The sequence below is a fragment of the Lynx canadensis genome, chromosome C2 (assembly GCF_007474595.2).
Source record: "Lynx canadensis isolate LIC74 chromosome C2, mLynCan4.pri.v2, whole genome shotgun sequence".
NCBI classification, from domain to species: Eukaryota; Metazoa; Chordata; class Mammalia; order Carnivora; family Felidae; genus Lynx; species Lynx canadensis.
The window spans coordinates 146,965,887-146,982,067 of record NC_044311.2 but is presented as its reverse complement, the minus strand read 5'-3'; the positions used below and the strand labels follow the sequence as shown (position 1 = coordinate 146,982,067).

The 16,181-nt window shown below is 57.4% G+C and overlaps 1 protein-coding gene across 1 annotated transcript; it reads right to left on the bottom strand.

Annotated features, from left to right (window-relative positions):
• Nucleotides 1-11,540: 11,540 nt before the first annotated feature.
• OLIG2 (oligodendrocyte transcription factor 2) lies at nucleotides 11,541-15,120 on the bottom strand. The gene is made up of 2 exons (XM_030330192.2): nucleotides 14,935-15,120; nucleotides 11,541-14,170 (listed from the first exon to the last, which is right to left on the bottom strand). Exons 1-2 carry the CDS (start codon nucleotides 15,022-15,024, stop codon nucleotides 13,109-13,111), a joined length of 1,152 nt encoding a protein of 383 aa, XP_030186052.1. The 5' UTR covers nucleotides 15,025-15,120; the 3' UTR covers nucleotides 11,541-13,108.
• Nucleotides 15,121-16,181: the final 1,061 nt, after the last annotated feature.

The window sequence follows — 16,181 nt, the reverse complement described above, 5'->3', positions numbered from 1 at the left end:
CCTCGCAGACTGACCTGTGCTAACGACTTGCTCTGTATTCCCTCCCAGGCAACGGACATTTTTACAGGGCTTTCTGGAGACATCACGCTCACCCCAACAATGGCTTTAACCCAAGGAATGCTGAGGAGCACACACAGCTGGTGGGGAGACAGTGGGACACTCGCCAGCTTCCCGGTGTTCCCCTTGAACATCACGAAAGTTAGAGGGACTTGGAAGACCAGATGGCCCGGGGTTCGCCTCCTTGTCTGTTTCAGAGTCGGAGCATAGAGGTCTGCTGTCCGTTCTGGCCCTCTCTGTGCTTCTCTGCCTCTGTGTGGGTCTGGAGTGACATCTCTGAGGTGCTGCCCTCCCTGGGCTTACTGTCATCTGAGGAGTCCTTGTTCCAAGTGAGTCCTTGCTCCGGGGACAGAAGCAAGGGGAGGAGGTGGGTGGCCTGAGCCTGAGCAGCGGTGCAGGTGGGGAAACATACAGACAGTAACTGACTCCCCCGTCCCATCTCCCGGCAGCCAACCTGACCACGCCTTTGCTTCAAGGGGCAGGGGGGAAATGAGAAGCGCAAAGGCAGTGGCCAGTGTGGGCTTTCTTCCCATTTGCAGAGAATGCAGGGATGGAGGGTGTTAGAGTAGATCTGGTACATTCCACTTGGCTACATGTTTCCAGAGGAGTTTCTCTGGAGCCTTACTTGGTCGTTGCAAAAAGCTGGGTTTTGTTTTCTTTGTGTTTTGTTTTGCTCTGGGGGCGGGGTGACTTTCTCTCTGCAGTGATTCACTGAGATGTGGGGAAAGACAGAAGACAGGCCCTCAGAGGGGAGGGGAGAGAACTTTACAATGATTAAAAGCGTGAGCGACGTCCGTGCGCTAACGTGTCGGAACAACAGAGCGTGTATCTCCCGTTTGTGTACTTTCAACCGCACGAAAAGAACTTGTCAATTCTGTGACATGGTACCAACCAGCCAACCAACAACGCCCCCCCCCGCCCCCCCAGTAATTATTCCTTTACACCTCTGCTCTCACATCAAGCCCTGTATGTGCAGAAGGGACAGGGCCCGCCCCCGCCCCCGCCCCCCGGACAGCCACCCTGTCTCCATAGAGAAGCAGTGTTTTGATAACTGGGCCGAACTGGGAAGCACTGGGCTCTGCGTCCTGACCCAGGCAGGCGCGGCCCAGTGTTCTCACAGCCATCTGTTGCGGCCTGTAATGCATGAGCACATTAGCACATGGCCCGCCAGCAGACTCGACATTGTTCTCCTGGCCGAGTTAGTTCAGCCGACCTCAACAAAGGGGACAGTTTTGCATTTGGAATAAATACAACCACTGAGGGTTTTTTTTTTTTTTTTCTCCTTAGGATATTTCATGTTAAGGTTTAGGCAGGCCGTCCGATCTGAAACGTCGCAACCCCTGTCCCTCCCCCTCCAACGTGTTCTCATTCTGCTTGTGACCGTGACAGTGGTGGTTTGTGGGAGCTGCTAATTTGCCACAAAATACTTTTCCTCTTTGGGAGATGCTCCCATCGGAAAGGTTCAGCAAATTGAGTATTGGTTGTGCTTTTTATATTTTTTTTTAATCCAAGGGGTTTGCCTCCCAAAGGATTAGAATAAATCGTCCAACTAGGAATCTGTATAACGCTAAGGGTCAGTCTTACGCCTCGAGGTCTGGATCCTAACTGTGCTCAGAACTCACCCAAGGAAGTGAAGAAAGCAGCAGAGAATGTTCTGGCATTAGTAAGTTTGCAAAGTGTTCCAGCGTTAGTAAGTTTGTTGATCCTATCTGATAAATTATTTCAGAAAACCCCTTCTTTGACTCCTCTCCCAGGACCAATATAAGGCCAGCCACCACGACGTAGCTGTTTCTAGCAAAGCATTTTTAGGAAGGCAGACAGAATTCAACAGCGCACTCTGGCAGGGGCAGATGTTGCTAGTGTTTTCTTCTGTGGGAATCCCAGAGAAGCTTCATGTCTCTTCCCTGCTCGTTAGGAAAGGACTTGGTGGCAATAATCGTCTGCGCCCATTCCATCGCAACAAGTATTTACTGAGTACGTACTATGTGCCGGGCAGTGTTCTACATCAGTGATCAGGATGAACAAAGATCTCTGCCTCGTGGAGCTTATATTCCACTGAGAAAGACAGACGATAAAGTGAAATAAATAAGTAAATAATACAGTATGGGGAAAAAGAAAATGAGCAGAGCAAGGGGGTTGGAAATGCCAGGGTAAGTTTGGAGTATTGAAAAGGAAGGAGGTGAAAACAATTAACTCAATTTACTGAGCTTCCATATTCCAAACAGAAATGTAAAACATCTTTGAAATAACGGTACCTTCCCTGCATTAAAGTTCCCCCACCTCCAAGTTCAATTCCACTCGGACAGGATCAGCTGACCACCCCTCTTCAATCAGGGTAGGTCTCAAAGCTCTTCAATGCTATGAAAGTGCGTATCTCTTGGGGCACCTGGGTGGCTCAGTCGGTTAAGCGTCTGCCTTCAGCTCAGGTCATGATCTTGCAGTTTGTGAGCTCAAGCCCTGCGTCGGGCTCTGTGCTGACAGCCCAGAGCTTGGAACCTACTTCAGATTCTGTGTCTCCCTCTCTCTCTGCCCCTCACCCACTCATACTCTGTCTCTGTCTCTCATAAATAAAGATTAAAAAAAATTTTTTTAAGTGCATATTTCTTTTTTGCTTTTTTACTTTTCTTTTAATGTTTTATTTATTTTTGAGACAGAGAGAGACGAGCATGAGCAGGGGAGGGGCAGAGAGAGAGGGAGACACAGAATCCAAAGCAGGCTCCAGGCTCCGAGCTATCAGCACAGAACCTGTCGCGGGGCTCGAAGTCACGAACCGCGAGATCATGACCTGAGCCGAAGTCGGACGCTCAACCGATGGAGCCACCCAGGCGCCCTGAAAGTGCATATTTCTTAAGTCAGTTTCTTTGGGCGCGCCTGGGTGGCTCAGTAGGTTCAGTGTGTGATTCTTGATCTCAGCTCTGGTCTTGATCTCAGGGTCATGAGTTCAAGCCTCACTCTGGACTCTGCTTTGGGCTCCCTGCTAGGCTCTCAACTGAGCCTGAAGCTTACTTCAAACAAAAAGTAAGCTTTTTGTTTCTCGGTATGTTTCCATACTGTTTCTTGGTATGTTTCCAACCTGCCCAAAGCAGCAGATAGGATAACAGGACGGTAAATGTGTACTGAATGAAAGACCAAGGAAACAGAGTTAGGATATCAACTGTATACTTTCCCTTAGTTGAAACCTCATGACCTAGCTCAATGTCCACTTCGTATTTTTTTTAATTTTTTTAATGTTTATTTGATTTTGAGAGAGAAGGAGAGTAGGAGGAGAAGGGGCAGAGAGAGAGGGAGACACAGAATCCAAAGCAGGTTCCAGGCTCTGAGCCGTCAGAACCCGACATGGAGCTCTAACTCACAACTGGGAGATCATGACCTGAGCCAAAGTTGGACGCTTAACCAACTGAACCACCCGGGTGCCCTATTGTCTGCTTCTTAACCATGTCATTACGAGGACCTGTATGTGCTACAAGTAAGTTGGTCATTTCATCGCCAAACCAAAGTCGCTGAGAGTCTGGCTGGATACTCAAGAAGGGAATGACTCACAAAACACTAAGTACCCCTGCCATGCTTCTCATTAAGATTTGGCCTCTTTAAGACCCAAAGGCAAAGACGTGAGGGGAGTCGGATCCACTGGAGGGCACTGTGCAAGTCCCAGGACTTGCAGTGGGGTCCTCGGCCCAGGGATGTGGCCGGCAGAAAAGGTGTTGGGATCCTTTCTCTGAGTGCCGGGGAGCACTTTGGACTTGTAAAAAGTCAGAGAGAACTATAACTTGAAATGGCCCTTGCCAAACTTTTCACTTTACAGATAAGTAGATTGGGGCCCAGAAACGTGAAGCCACTTGCCTTAGAACACCCATCCTGCTCAGAGACCTAGATTATCAAACTCCTAGCCCAGATCTCTTTTTCCCACAATAGGTTGTGGAAAGGATGTGAGGAGTGACTCAGAAGTGAATGAAACTATTGACAGGTGAATAAACAGAATGTTGTGCATACATTCAGAGGAATACTACTCAGCCTTAAAAAGGAACACAGTACTAACACGTGCTGCAGCATGGATGAACCTCAAAAACTTGCTGGGTGGGGGCACCTGGGTGGCTCAGTGGGTTAAGCGTCCAACTTTGGCTCAGGCCACGATCTCGCGGTTCGTGAGTTCGAGCCCCGCGTCGGGCTCTGTGCCAACTGCTCGGAGCCTGGAGCCTGCTTCGGATTCTGCGTCTCCCTGTCTCTCTCTGCCCCTTCCCTGTTCATGCTCTGTTTCTCTGTCTCTGTCTCTCTCGGTCTCTCTCCCTCTCTCACAAACGTTAAAAACAATTTTTAGAACATGCCGAGTGAAAGCAACCAGACACAAAAGGTCGCATGTTGTATGATTCCGTGTAAATGAAGCATCTAAAATAGGTCAGTCCACAGAGACGTCCGGCAGATTTGTGGTGGTGGCTTGGGACAAGATGGGCACAGGGTGTTACTCTGGAGTAACAAAAGTGTTTTGGAACTAGATAGAGGCGGTATTTGCACAGCCCTCTGCATGCCACTGAGTCTTGGCTTTAAAGTGGTTAATTTTATGTATGTGAATTTCACCTCGATCAAAGCAAACAGAAAGAGGTGGACACCTAGGAGGAGCTGGTAGGTTACACACAAAATAGGTTACACACAACCCCCCCGCCACGGGGGGAGGAGGAGCAGATCTGTTAGTGGGGGTGTGGTGATGGAGCCCTAATCGGGCTGGGGAGGGGAGGGGCACATAGGAAGAAGGCAGAGAGGGTGGCCCCCAGACTGAGGGGGGTGTCCAGGTGACCCTGGTTGAACAGCCTCTGGTTCTGCGCCTGTGCTCCCGTCCTTTGCGGGAACCCCGGGCTACCCCAAGTCATTTCCTTCCTGTCCCGGCTGAGCCACTGGTGCCCCAGTATCTTCCTTGGCTGCACTGGCCTCAACAGCTGAGCGAGTTCAGAGTTGGGGCCTCCTCCCCAGCCCAACTCCTAAGAGGCCCTGCCACTGTTCTCCCTGTGGCTCCCAGCTGGAATTCCGGAATAGGAAGAACCCTCCGTCTTCCAGCTGACCCCTGAGGGTCACGGAGAGAAGGACCAGCAGACCTAGCTCTGAGGGAAGGGAGGGAGGGGCGGGCTGCGAGGCTGGGGGCTCGGCTTCACGGGCAACTTTCCCTTCGATTAATTCCTCTCTGATCCTGGCTTCTGTCCTTAAAAGGACTGGCTCCGGGTTTCCCCATGGAGGGTAGGTCCTTTCCCACTATGCAAAGACTATTCGGTGAGGACCAACGGAGTACCAGACCCTGGCATCTGAGGACGAGAATGGGGACCTCCCCCTGTCCTAGGAGGCTTGGGAACCAGACTCCATATATAGAGCTCAGAGACACTCCAGGCCTCTCCTGGGGTCCCGAGGCATACAGCACTGCCCGCCCCCTGCCCCAGGTCATGCGACAGAGACTAACAGGGATCTTACCTCTTAGGACATTCCAGAAGGTTCAATGAGAGGACACCCCAGCAGCCAGGCATGCCCTGTGTACCAGCCCCAGGCCCAGGTTCTCCTTTTCAAGCCTGACGCCCTGTGAAAATGGTACCGGCACCATGCCGGTTTTGCAGATCAGGAAGCTAAGACTCGGAAAGCCCCCATCTCTCATTCAAGGTCACGCGGCTGGTGGAGCCTGGCGAAGGTAGCCTACTACCGCATACCCGATTACTCAGTCATGGTCTCCATAGTGCTCAACCCACTCCACCGTGACCTACATATTCATGGATGCTTCCTGGGGGCCCAAGCTCACATCTGAGGGTCCAGATCAAGCAGCAGTCACCTCCTGGCCAGGCCCTTGGACCCAGGGCCTCCATTCACCAGGGGCTCTGGGAGGTCTTGTAATCTAAGTCTGAATACAAATGTGGGGGGGGGGGGGCGGTTGGCACAACAAAAATTCCCCATCAGTCTCTAGTTCTCAATGCCCCCCCCCATCAGTGCATGATTGCCAGGTGGTTTACACTCCTGTCTCAGTCCCCGTCACTCCAGAAAACTCTTCCTTCCCTGCGTCCTCCATTGAGTCCCATTGTTCAGAGGTTCGCATCCAGCAGGCACATCTAGATACAAAGGCCTCCAAGCTAGCTTCTACCTTGGGGAAGCCTCACAATCAAGGACGGCAGACACTTCCAGAACATTCCTACACTTCATTGAAGAGAAGCTGTCGATTCCATCGGCGCGCACCCACAGAACACCCAGAGGACCTGTCTTCACTCGTGGCACAGTCCCTGTGGGCCAGAGATTCCCAGAGCCTCTGCTGGGAGATGGATCAGGGGACCCAGAGGGCTCTGCACTTGAGTTAGCCCCTGGGCTGCCAAGGACCTTTGGTGATCACACGGCCTGGTTGGCTCTACGGAAGAGGAAACCGGCTCAGAGAGCTCCTCTTCGGCTTCTGAGAGGCCAATCGAGCCCTGCCCCACAAGACACCTTCTAGGCCAAGAAGATTTGAAGATGAGCCAATGGCGCAAGGTCCCGCTCATAGCCCCTAGGTGGGTTTCTGCTTGGCCCTTGCCCTGGGCTCCAGGACTCGGGCCTTGAGGGCCCAGGGTTCAGAGGACCCAGCTGGGCTTGGAGGGAAGGGAGGTTGGTGCGTCCTAGGACGCCTAGAAGCACCTGGACAGGGATGCATTTCGGTTCTCAGGTCAATCAGGGAGGGAAGAGGTAAACAGCGCTCCCCTGGGTCTGTCTGGTTCATCCAGCATCCAGAGCTCAGCAGGGCCAGAGGGCTCCCAGCCGCTGCTGCAAAGTTCCAGCCTCACGGGTTTACGAGGACCGAGGATCAGTGAGAGCGAACTCGTGGGCATAAGCTTGCAAAGCGGAGACTCGGTGATGGACGCGGGTGCCTGAGCCCCGCCCGTGTTGGGGGCCCGGAAGCTTCCTCAGGTCGGACGCTGTTCAGCCCCCAAGCGATCTTAGGAGCCTCCTCCTGGATCGGGCTGCCTCCCTTCCGGGGTGGGGGCGTGGGGGTCGACCCCTGCCACAACCAATGGGCCCAGAGGCGCTGGGGCTGCCTGGGAAGCAAAGGTCCCAACGAAAGCCACCGCGCGCGCGCGCGCGCGCGCGCGGTCCAAGGCAGCCACTTCAAGCCCCGCGGTGTGGGCCGCGCTGGGGCACCCGGAGGGCGGCGCGGGCCTGCGGAGGCCGAGGGTGCGCGTCCCGCGGGGACCGGGCCACCCGTCTGCGCCTACCCATTTTGCCCACGCGAGATCCGGGGGCGCCGGGGCACGGTTCTGAGGACCCCAAATAAAGACGCAGCCTCCAAACCCAGCGCCCGGCTGGGCCGTGTGGTTAACTGCGCCACGTTCAGGGGCTGCAAACTGGGAGGCCTCGGGCCAACGTGGCCCACATGCTTGTCTGTGGGGCCCTCGGCGTGTGGTCAAAGGGTACTCGAAGTCCCCCGGGAGGAGAGCGCCCCAGTTCCCCTCGGCTGCCACCGCCACCTGGGGATGTCGGGCAGCGGGACTACGCAGGTGTTTCCCTGGGAATCCTGTACTGATAGGGGACCTTGAGACCTAGAAGCGGCACGCCAGGCAGCGGGCATTCCAGTTTGCGACTCGTTTCCGAAAACACGGCACGGGGTGTGGACTGCACCACTGGGTCAGGGCTACGGCAGCTGTGTGGGCACGAAGCACAGTGACTGTCGGCGCTGCCGGGCGCCCTCAGACAGGGACCGCTCAGCTCACCTGCTCCGGCCCTTCCTCCGCCCGCGCCCCGCGCCCACCCCAGCCCGCTAATTATCGAAGGCTTTGCCATCACCAGCCGCCCAGATGGGGGCATCAGGGACAGATGGGTCCAGGCACAAAGAGGGAGCATTGGGAGCGTCACCCAAGAGAGCGGGGGCGTGTGGGGGGGGCGGGGGTGGGGGGAGTGGGGTCGGGAGCTGCGAGAGTTTCCCAGGCAGCGGCTGAGAGAGTCTGGGGCCTCAATGCGGGGGGGAGGTGGGGGGGGGGCGAAGGGGATGGGTGAGATGAGCTCGGAAACGTGGGCTCTGGAGCCCGGCAGAGTCCAACTTTGCCGCCTGCATTCACTGGCTACGCTCCTGAGCGATTCACACCCTCCCTGAGCCTCAGTCTCCTCACCTGTGAAATGCAGTGATAATAACACCATCGCCCAAGGGCTACGGTGAGAACTGAATGAATTCATAACACACTACAGCTCTCAGCGCGGTGCTCTGTACCAAAGAACCTGTGATACCCGTTGGCGTCTCCTCTTCCAGCCTCCTCTGCCTGTCTTAGTATCCTCAACTCCCCAGAGACGCCTGGCGCAGCCTCCTTGCTCCCAGATAGGCCACATGTGCTCCTCAATGCAGAGGCCCCTCCTCCCATGAACCTGGGACCGACCTCGAGGTCCTGTTGCAATGAGGTGGTCCCTAAGAGAGAGATGGGGATTAGGGATGAGAGCTCTGGGGAATCCTTAGAGATCTGGCCCCCCATGTCCCAGCCCCTTAGGTCTCCATCTCTGTCCTGAGGGTGGGGGGAGGGGGGGGAAGACCCCTTGCTCTGACAGGGAGCAGGGAGGTTAGCCCCAGGATCTAGCCCATGGGCTGCCTGCAGCCTCCAAACCAAGAAGTATGCCGACCGTCGCTGCTCCAAAGGTCCTTCTCCCTAGCCAGGGTGGGATTCAATGAAGCAACCATTTATCCTAAGAACCATCAGGCCGGGGGACGGTCTGTCACCAGCCAGGGGTCTTGAGACCCTTGGTGTAGGGCCCCTGTCAAAGATCCCTCCCCACTCCGAATCCCTACTAGTACTGGGAGCCTCTGGGAAACAGAAAGTGGTCCAAAGTCTGTACTAAAAGAGGGACTTACAATGAGAGGTGGGCGGGTATAGAAGATCCTTTGCTTTAGATGAACTTCTGGGGGGGGGGCACAAGGTGTTCACATAATGGAAGGAGTTCAGGCGGTCCATTCTGTCTCAAAGGGAAGCAGACAGACAATTCTTCCACACTTAGAGCGTCTAAGGGGCTTTAAAATCCAATGCGCTGGCCCCAGAGCATCTGGCCTTCATTGGTTCCAGTCTGGGAATGAAAGGAGAGGTCCTACATGCTGGGCTGTCCCCCGCCCCCCGGACTGCCATGGGTGTCCCCGGTGCTTAGGTCTTCCTATAGCCATCTTTATTGGGCGTGGCACCTTGGGTCTCAGCAACACCTTTCCAGACCCAGACGAACATCAGTCTGAGGGAATGCTTTGTCCCTCAGCTTGCTGTCCCAAGAATGTAGAGCTTCAACTCTCTGAGTGCTCCCAGACAGACAGCCAGCAGCACCCAAGGAATTTTGGCAAGCCCTCCAACAGTATGTCCAGGGAATCATCGTTTCTGTGACTCCTGCCCAGTAGAGTGAGGAGGGAGGACAGGGCCCTGGAGCATAGAGACCTTGGAGGGGACTCTGTCCCTTAACCTCAAGTTGAGCTCTTGTGGGCGACTGGGGATTATCTCAGAGACGTTGGGGTCTGGAGACAGAAGTCCCTGGCTCTGCGGCTGAGAGCTGGGAAACCAGGGGGCCACGTGGAGGGTGGGGAAGCTGAGCTGTGGTTCAGTGCAGGAGGGAACCTCTGGTCTGATGCTGCCAGAGAGGAGACCGGCTGGGACAGAGCCCAGCGGACCGGGCCAGGCCAGGACTGTTACTCTACCTCCTTTTCCCTTCCCCTCTCTCACTGGGGGGGGGGGGGTTCTCCCCAATGAAGGGCCCTTGGAAGTCTGAGGGTTTTCATAATATCTTCTCCAGTGCTACTCAGAAGCCCAGGCGCCATCCGGAGTCCCCCCCCCACCCAGGTCCCTGCCAGTCCAGGGCCACCCTCCCTCCAGGAGCCACCTGCCCCGGGCAGCAATATCCACTCTAGTTCACCTGTGTGCGCCTCTGCAGTGTCTGAGCATGCTCCTCTCTCACACGTGGTGACCGTGGCGACCGGGATCCCTGACAGGGCACGCAGTTTAGGCGGGGTGACTCCGGGAAGGGCAGGGATCCAACCCCTCCTTCCTGGGGGGCCCAGGGCTAGCCCTGGCTGGGCGAACTTGGGTCTGGGAGGGGAGGGGGAGAGACTTGATTTCTTTCCTTTCCTATTACGTGCCTCTCTACATCCACCACGTACACCAGGCACAGGCACGGGTACCCTCCAAGGCTTAGGGTTGGTGAAGGAAGCCGCTGCTGCAACGCAGCCCCCACCCAGCCCCAGTGGCGCTGGGTTCTCAGGTCCCCACCATCAGAGTCCCAGCCAATCCTCTCCCCACCCCCCCCTGAGACCCCCCCCCCCCCCGCTGGAGCCAGACCCAGTTTTGAATTCTTAACAAATTTCATTTCAAACGGGATTTGGAAATAAAAGCTACTAGAACCGGCCCTACTCTCTTCCTGGATTCTCGTGGGGGGGGGCCAGGAACCCTGTCCCCCTCTTTCTTTCTCCCCAGCTGCTCTGCCTCCTCTCAGGCTTCGGTGAAAAGCAGAGCCGAAAGGAGTCCTCCTGCACCGGACCCCTAGCCGCCTGCGTTCAGGCCAGCAGCTCCATGCACCTGCTGGGCACCAAAAGCACCTGTCCCCAAGCTGGGGGATGGACCCACCCTCAGTCCTGGGCAGGGAGAGTCGGCATGGGTCGGGATCAGGGACCTCAAAAAATGAGGCTACAACCAGGGAAACCTTCTCCACCCCCCGGTGTCCCAGGTACAGGGACCTTCTGCCAAAGGCCACCAAAGACGTTGTAGGCAAGAGGGCCCCGGGCCAGGGAACCCACTGCGTCGGCACCAGTCGCTGCTCTCCTGGGGGCGCGTTCTCCCTGAAGCCCCGCAGGCTGAGACACTGCAAAGTGGTCTATCCTCCTTGACCAGGAAGGCTGAAGCTTTTTCCTTTTTACCCAGAATCTCTTTATTTATTTATTTTTTTACCCAAGACCTAAGTTTGTATCGCAACTTTGGGTTGTGAGGATCCCAGTGGCCACAAGAAGACAGAGGTGGCCCTGGGGGGCGGGGGGGGGGGGGGGGGGGAGAGCATGGAGGCCAAAGCGCGCTGGTCAGAGTCTCACTCCAGGCTGGCCGTTCCCAGCACCTAACACTTTGCAGTTCAAGGCCGGCGTGGGCGCCTGGGTGGGGTCGTGCACAGCGCGAGGAAGGGAGAGAAGGGTTAGCGGATCCCGCGCTCCGCGCTCCCGCGGCGCTCTGTCCGGACCCGGGGCCCCAAGTGGCCGGTCTGCAGCTGAAGCCCAAGGATTCCCCCCTCCCCCAGCGGGATGGGGGGTGGGCGACTGCCTCTGAGCCGAAAGAAAAAAAAATCCTGGTAGGACGGGAGGCCTGAGCGCCGGGACCCCAGCCAGCCCAAGGCAAGGCCCTTGCCCCGGAGGCCCCAAATTCCGCGCAGGGAGAGACATGTTCACTTTCAACGAACTCAATCCTCAACCACAGGGAAAAGAAAAAAAAAAGTTCCGGATTAGGCGTCGGAAAATCAAATTAACAAGAGACGTGTGAGAAACAAACACCCTGTTGGGGGGGGGGGGGTGTGAGGTGGGGGTTGGCGCGGGGAGAATAGTCCAACGACCCCTTAATCTTTCTCCAGGGTGGAACCCACGAAATGGTTCCCAAATCGGGCTCCGAGGGCTGGCGCCCTGCACCTCCCCCCACCCACGCGGCTCGCAAACAGCCGACGGACTTGTCACTTTTATTTAAAATCTCAACACTCGATCATTTATTTCGATTTTGCAACCAAACAAGTAATAAATATTATTTAGCACTTTTTTTTTCTTTTTACAAAAATAAAACAGATGATACACTCTCTGCAGGACCGCGAGCGGAGGAGAGATGTTACGCGGCAGACGCTGTAAAGCCCGGTACCGCAACGCGCGGGAGGCGCCCAGGCAGTTCTCGGAGGCCGCGAGAAGCACGTGGGAGAGTTTGTCATTCGTGTTAAACGTGGCAAAAAGAAACCGACATATAGGAGGCCAGGCTCAGACTCCGGTGGGGCTGGCAGTCACGTGAGCAAACAGCTTCGCAGCAGCACTGGCCTCATTACTGATAATATATTTACACACCCAAGAAGGAAAAACCTCAAAAGCCAACAGAACTCCCAGGTAACTCCAACCACATTCACGGCAACAGCCTTTGAGCTCCGTCAAACCCTCGGGTATCAGAATGACTGCCCCCAGTCGGGCAATAAACCAAATCACTTTGTGCTTAGGGACGGAAAGAATGGGGAGGCAGGGAGGGAGAGTCTATCTGAAAATAACTAAAAGAAAAACAAAAAAACAAAAACAAAAACCGCCCCCAAAGTCGACAGTTTCAGATTATTCCAATCCACAAGTGGTTCTAGTCTGACTTTCTAGAAGGCCTGCTTGTATTGTTGAATACGGAACATAGATTTATTTAAAAAAAAAAACAAACCACACCCTCAAAAGCAATAGGGGCGACAGGCAGGAACCGCAGTAGTTCTCAGACAGTTGTGGGTTTACCCACATTGGACGAGACCGTCAACGCTTCTGGTACCGGAGGCCAATTTTCAGCTAGCTCGTAGCTCCTGGCTCAGGGCCAGAGACGACCCTTGAAGGCGAAGCCTGACGGCCGCTCCTGGAATACAGCTTCTCCCAAGTCTCCTACCCGCCAAGAAAGGAGGAAGGAGAGGAAGTCCCCAACGCGGTCCTCCCTCCTCCTCCGCCCCCATGTAACGAAGGGCTGCCAGGGCCGAGCGCGGCCCGCATCCTAGAAGAAACCACCAATTTAAGAATCACTTTTTTTGGAAGTGGGAGGGGAGAGGGGGGTGTCGAGGGAGGGGTGCACACAGCAGTGCCTTCTATTACAATGGTTTCTTTCGGAGCAGCGCTGTTTAAAGCCAGAGAGGGCTGCCCCCAGAGCGCACGGCCCTGTCACTCCCCACTGTCCGGTGCGTGCCCCCCAATTGCTTCGGTTCCCCAGTGCTGACGTCCTCATCGTTGCGCCCCACCCCCACCCCCAGCCCAACGTCCTGTGATCTTGGGAACTGAGCTCCCGGGCCCCAATGCCGGCCAGGCCTCGCTTCCCCGCAGCCCCCGGGTCCCTCCGTTCGCCAGAACGCGCCGGCGGCCGGCAGCTCACTTGGCGTCGGAGGTGAGGCGCGGCAGGCTGCCGGCGCCCATGGCCGACACGTGGTGGTGCGGCGGCGGCACCTGGCACATGCTGCAGGGGCAGGGCATGCCGCCCCAGTGCTGGAAGCCGCCGCCGCCCCCGCTGCCGCCGCCCCCGCCCGCCAGCGGGGCCGCCGCCGCCGCCGCCGCCGCGGACGGAGACTTGAGCAGGCCGTGCGGGGGCCGAATGGAGCCGACCGACGACAACCCGGAGCCGGGCAGGGAGGCGCTGGACACAGCGGCGGCGGCCGCGGCGGCGGCGGCGGCGGCGGCCGCGGGAGGCAGGATGGGGTGGTGAACCGCGGGGTGGTGCGCGGCGTGCGCGGCGGCCGCGGGGTGCGCCGTGGCGGCGGGCAGGGGCGCCGAGTGCGCCAGGCCGCCGCAGGCCGACGGGTGGAAGCCCGCGTGGTGGCCGCCGTAGATCTCGCTCACCAGTCGCTTCATCTCCTCCAGGGAGTTGGTGAGCATGAGGATGTAGTTGCGCGCCAGCAGCAGCGTGGCGATCTTGGAGAGCTTGCGCACCGACGGGCCGTGCGCGTACGGCATGACCTCGCGCAGCCCGTCCATGGCGATGTTGAGGTCGTGCATGCGCTTGCGCTCGCGGCTGTTGATCTTGAGGCGTAGCTGCTGCAGCTCGGGCTCCGTCATCTGCTTCTTGTCCTTCTTGGTGGACGACGCGGCCGCCGACGATGCGGACGACGAAGTGCTGGACGAGGCTGACTTGAAGCCGCCGCCGCCGCCGCCCAGCTTGTCCCCGGGGTGCGCGCCCGCCGCGCCCATGGCGCCGCGCAGCTCTGCGCTCAGCTCCGGAGGGCCGTCGCTCGGCGTGGACGAGGACACCGTGCCCCCCGTGAAGCCGCTGCCGCCACTGCCTTTGCTCCGCGCCGGCAGAAAAAGGTCATCGGGCTCTGGTGACGACGGGCGACTGGACACCAGGCTGGCGTCCGAGTCCATGGCCCCGAGGGATAGTCGCAGCTCTCGCGGGGTCCTCCCTCCCTCCCTCGGCCCTCGGAGCTTTGCGCACGCCTCCTGCGGAGAGGAGAAGAAACAGAAGAGAGAGATCTAGATCGAGGTCGAGGCACTCAGAAAAAGAGAGAAAGAGAGAGAGAGAGAGAGAGAGAGAGAGAGAGAGAAGCTGCTCCCGCCTGCACCGCAGCGTGCGGTCCAGGTGCGGGTGGCCGGTCGTTTCGTGTCCACCTCGCTTCCTTCTAGCGGCAGGCAGGTGCGCACGAAGTAACCTCTCTCTCTCTCTCCCCACTTCCTCAGCTCTCATCCACAGGTTGTTTTATTCCAGGGAGCATTGGAGCCCCTCAGAGAGGGTGGCCTTCTGGATGCCTTCAATTAGGAATCGGGAGGCCGAATCCCCAGGGCTGGAATGGCAAGTGAGGGTTTTTCTTTGGGAGGACGGAGATCTAAATAGAGAAGTATTTATTTGGTTTCTCAAACGCATAGACCTTATCTCCATCGACACCGAGCAACAAACACACAGGTACCCGGCGCCCGCGAGCCTAGATAACGTGCGTCGCGTCCGGGGACAGCGGGGAGCTTGCCAGCCGAGCGGGACTTGGGCAGAAGGAGCTGTGGTCGCTTCGACTTCTGGCTTTTGGGCGAAGGGGGTGCTGCGGTGAGTGTGGGGAGGGTCAGAGCGGCGAAGCCACTCAGGGGAACCGGCGGGCAGGGGCGGGATCGGGGCCCTCTCTAACCGAGCTTCCTGGGTCGCTTGCGAGTCGAGGGGCGTCTGTCCCTGGGATACAGGCTGGGGCTGCTGGGAGGGGGGGGGCGGGGACACTTACTGTGGATGCACTTAGAGGAGCTCCTTCCCAAAAGCCGCAGTGGAGAACCGGGCTCCGGGCGGTGATGTCGCGTTGGTCTATAATAAGCATCCGCACCTTTCGGGGCTCCGCCGGTTTTTTATAGCCCGGTGGCGGCGGCGACCGCGGCGGCGGTGGCCGAGGCGGGGGCGGGGAACAATGTGCGGGTCCTGGAGGGGCCGCCGCGCCAATGAGCTGGGCCCGCCCGGGGGGCTGGGAAGCTGATGTCATCCGGGCTAATTCCGCTCAATGAAACTCGCCCGGCCCGCACACGCCTCCTCCCCGCGCACAGCCAATGGGCGTCGGCGGCCGGGAGATTCTTGGGGAGGGACTGGAGGAGGAACCCGAGGAGGGGGTGTGCGAGGCGAGCAGGAGGAGGAGGAGGGGTGGGGAGGGCTTGCCGGGGAAGTACCGAGGGCAGAATGCAGTTGAGATAGAGAGGGAGCGTTGTCAAATTTCTATAAAAATACGGTGACCACAGAGTCAGGCTGGAGGATGGCGTGGGCTGGGGGTTCTGCCGACGAACTAACCTGATACCCAAAGCGATCGGATCTTTGGGGATGCGCACGAATAACCCTGGCGATTCAGGCGCTGGGGCTGGAGTCTCCTCCTTTGCTTTTCATCTCCCTCTCTCTCTGGGTTCTCGTTGCCCGCCCCCCCCCCCCATCTCAAGCGTTTCATCAACACGGGGGCATTTGGAACCCCAAGGGTAAACGACAACCAGGCACAAGTTAAGCACGCTCCTCCGCGGGCGGCTGGTAGCGCCCCCAGCTGGGGGCAGGGCCTCGCGAGGCAGAGGGCAGGGAAGGACCTGGAGCACCTGCTCCAGAATGGCGTTTTGAAAGAAATCTCAACTCTTCGTAAAGTCGGGAATGGCGTGGACACAGGGAGGAGGTGTTTCCGCACAGTAACCGCGCTAACAGAAGGGCAGAGTCTAGCGCCCAAAGTGCCGCGCCCGCCCTCCGTGTCTTAGCTCTGGAACCGATGGCGGTATTTTCAGCATCACTCTTGTGGTCGTCTCCACAAAATGGGAAAACGAGGTAGGAGGGAAACGCTGGTTTGTCTGAAAAAAAAAGAAAAAGAAAAGAAAAAAAGAGAGAGAGAGAGAGAAAAAGGTCGAAGGCCTGGGCAAAGACTTCTCCAGGCTTTGGGCCAGACAGAGAGATCCAACTCCTTGCGGCTGCATTCAGACCCCTTTCACCAATCGCAGCTTGGCTGCTAAGCCCGGA

Bases quoted from the DNA above. Each gene is read 5' to 3' on its own strand.
- OLIG2 (XM_030330192.2), bottom strand. From the start codon at position 15,024: ATGCTTATTATAGACCAACGCGACATCACCGCCCGGAGCCCGGTTCTC. The intron at 14,171-14,934 runs GTAAGTGTCCCC...TCCTCTCCGCAG, and splicing joins CTCCTCTAAGTGCATCCACA to GAGGCGTGCGCAAAGCTCCG.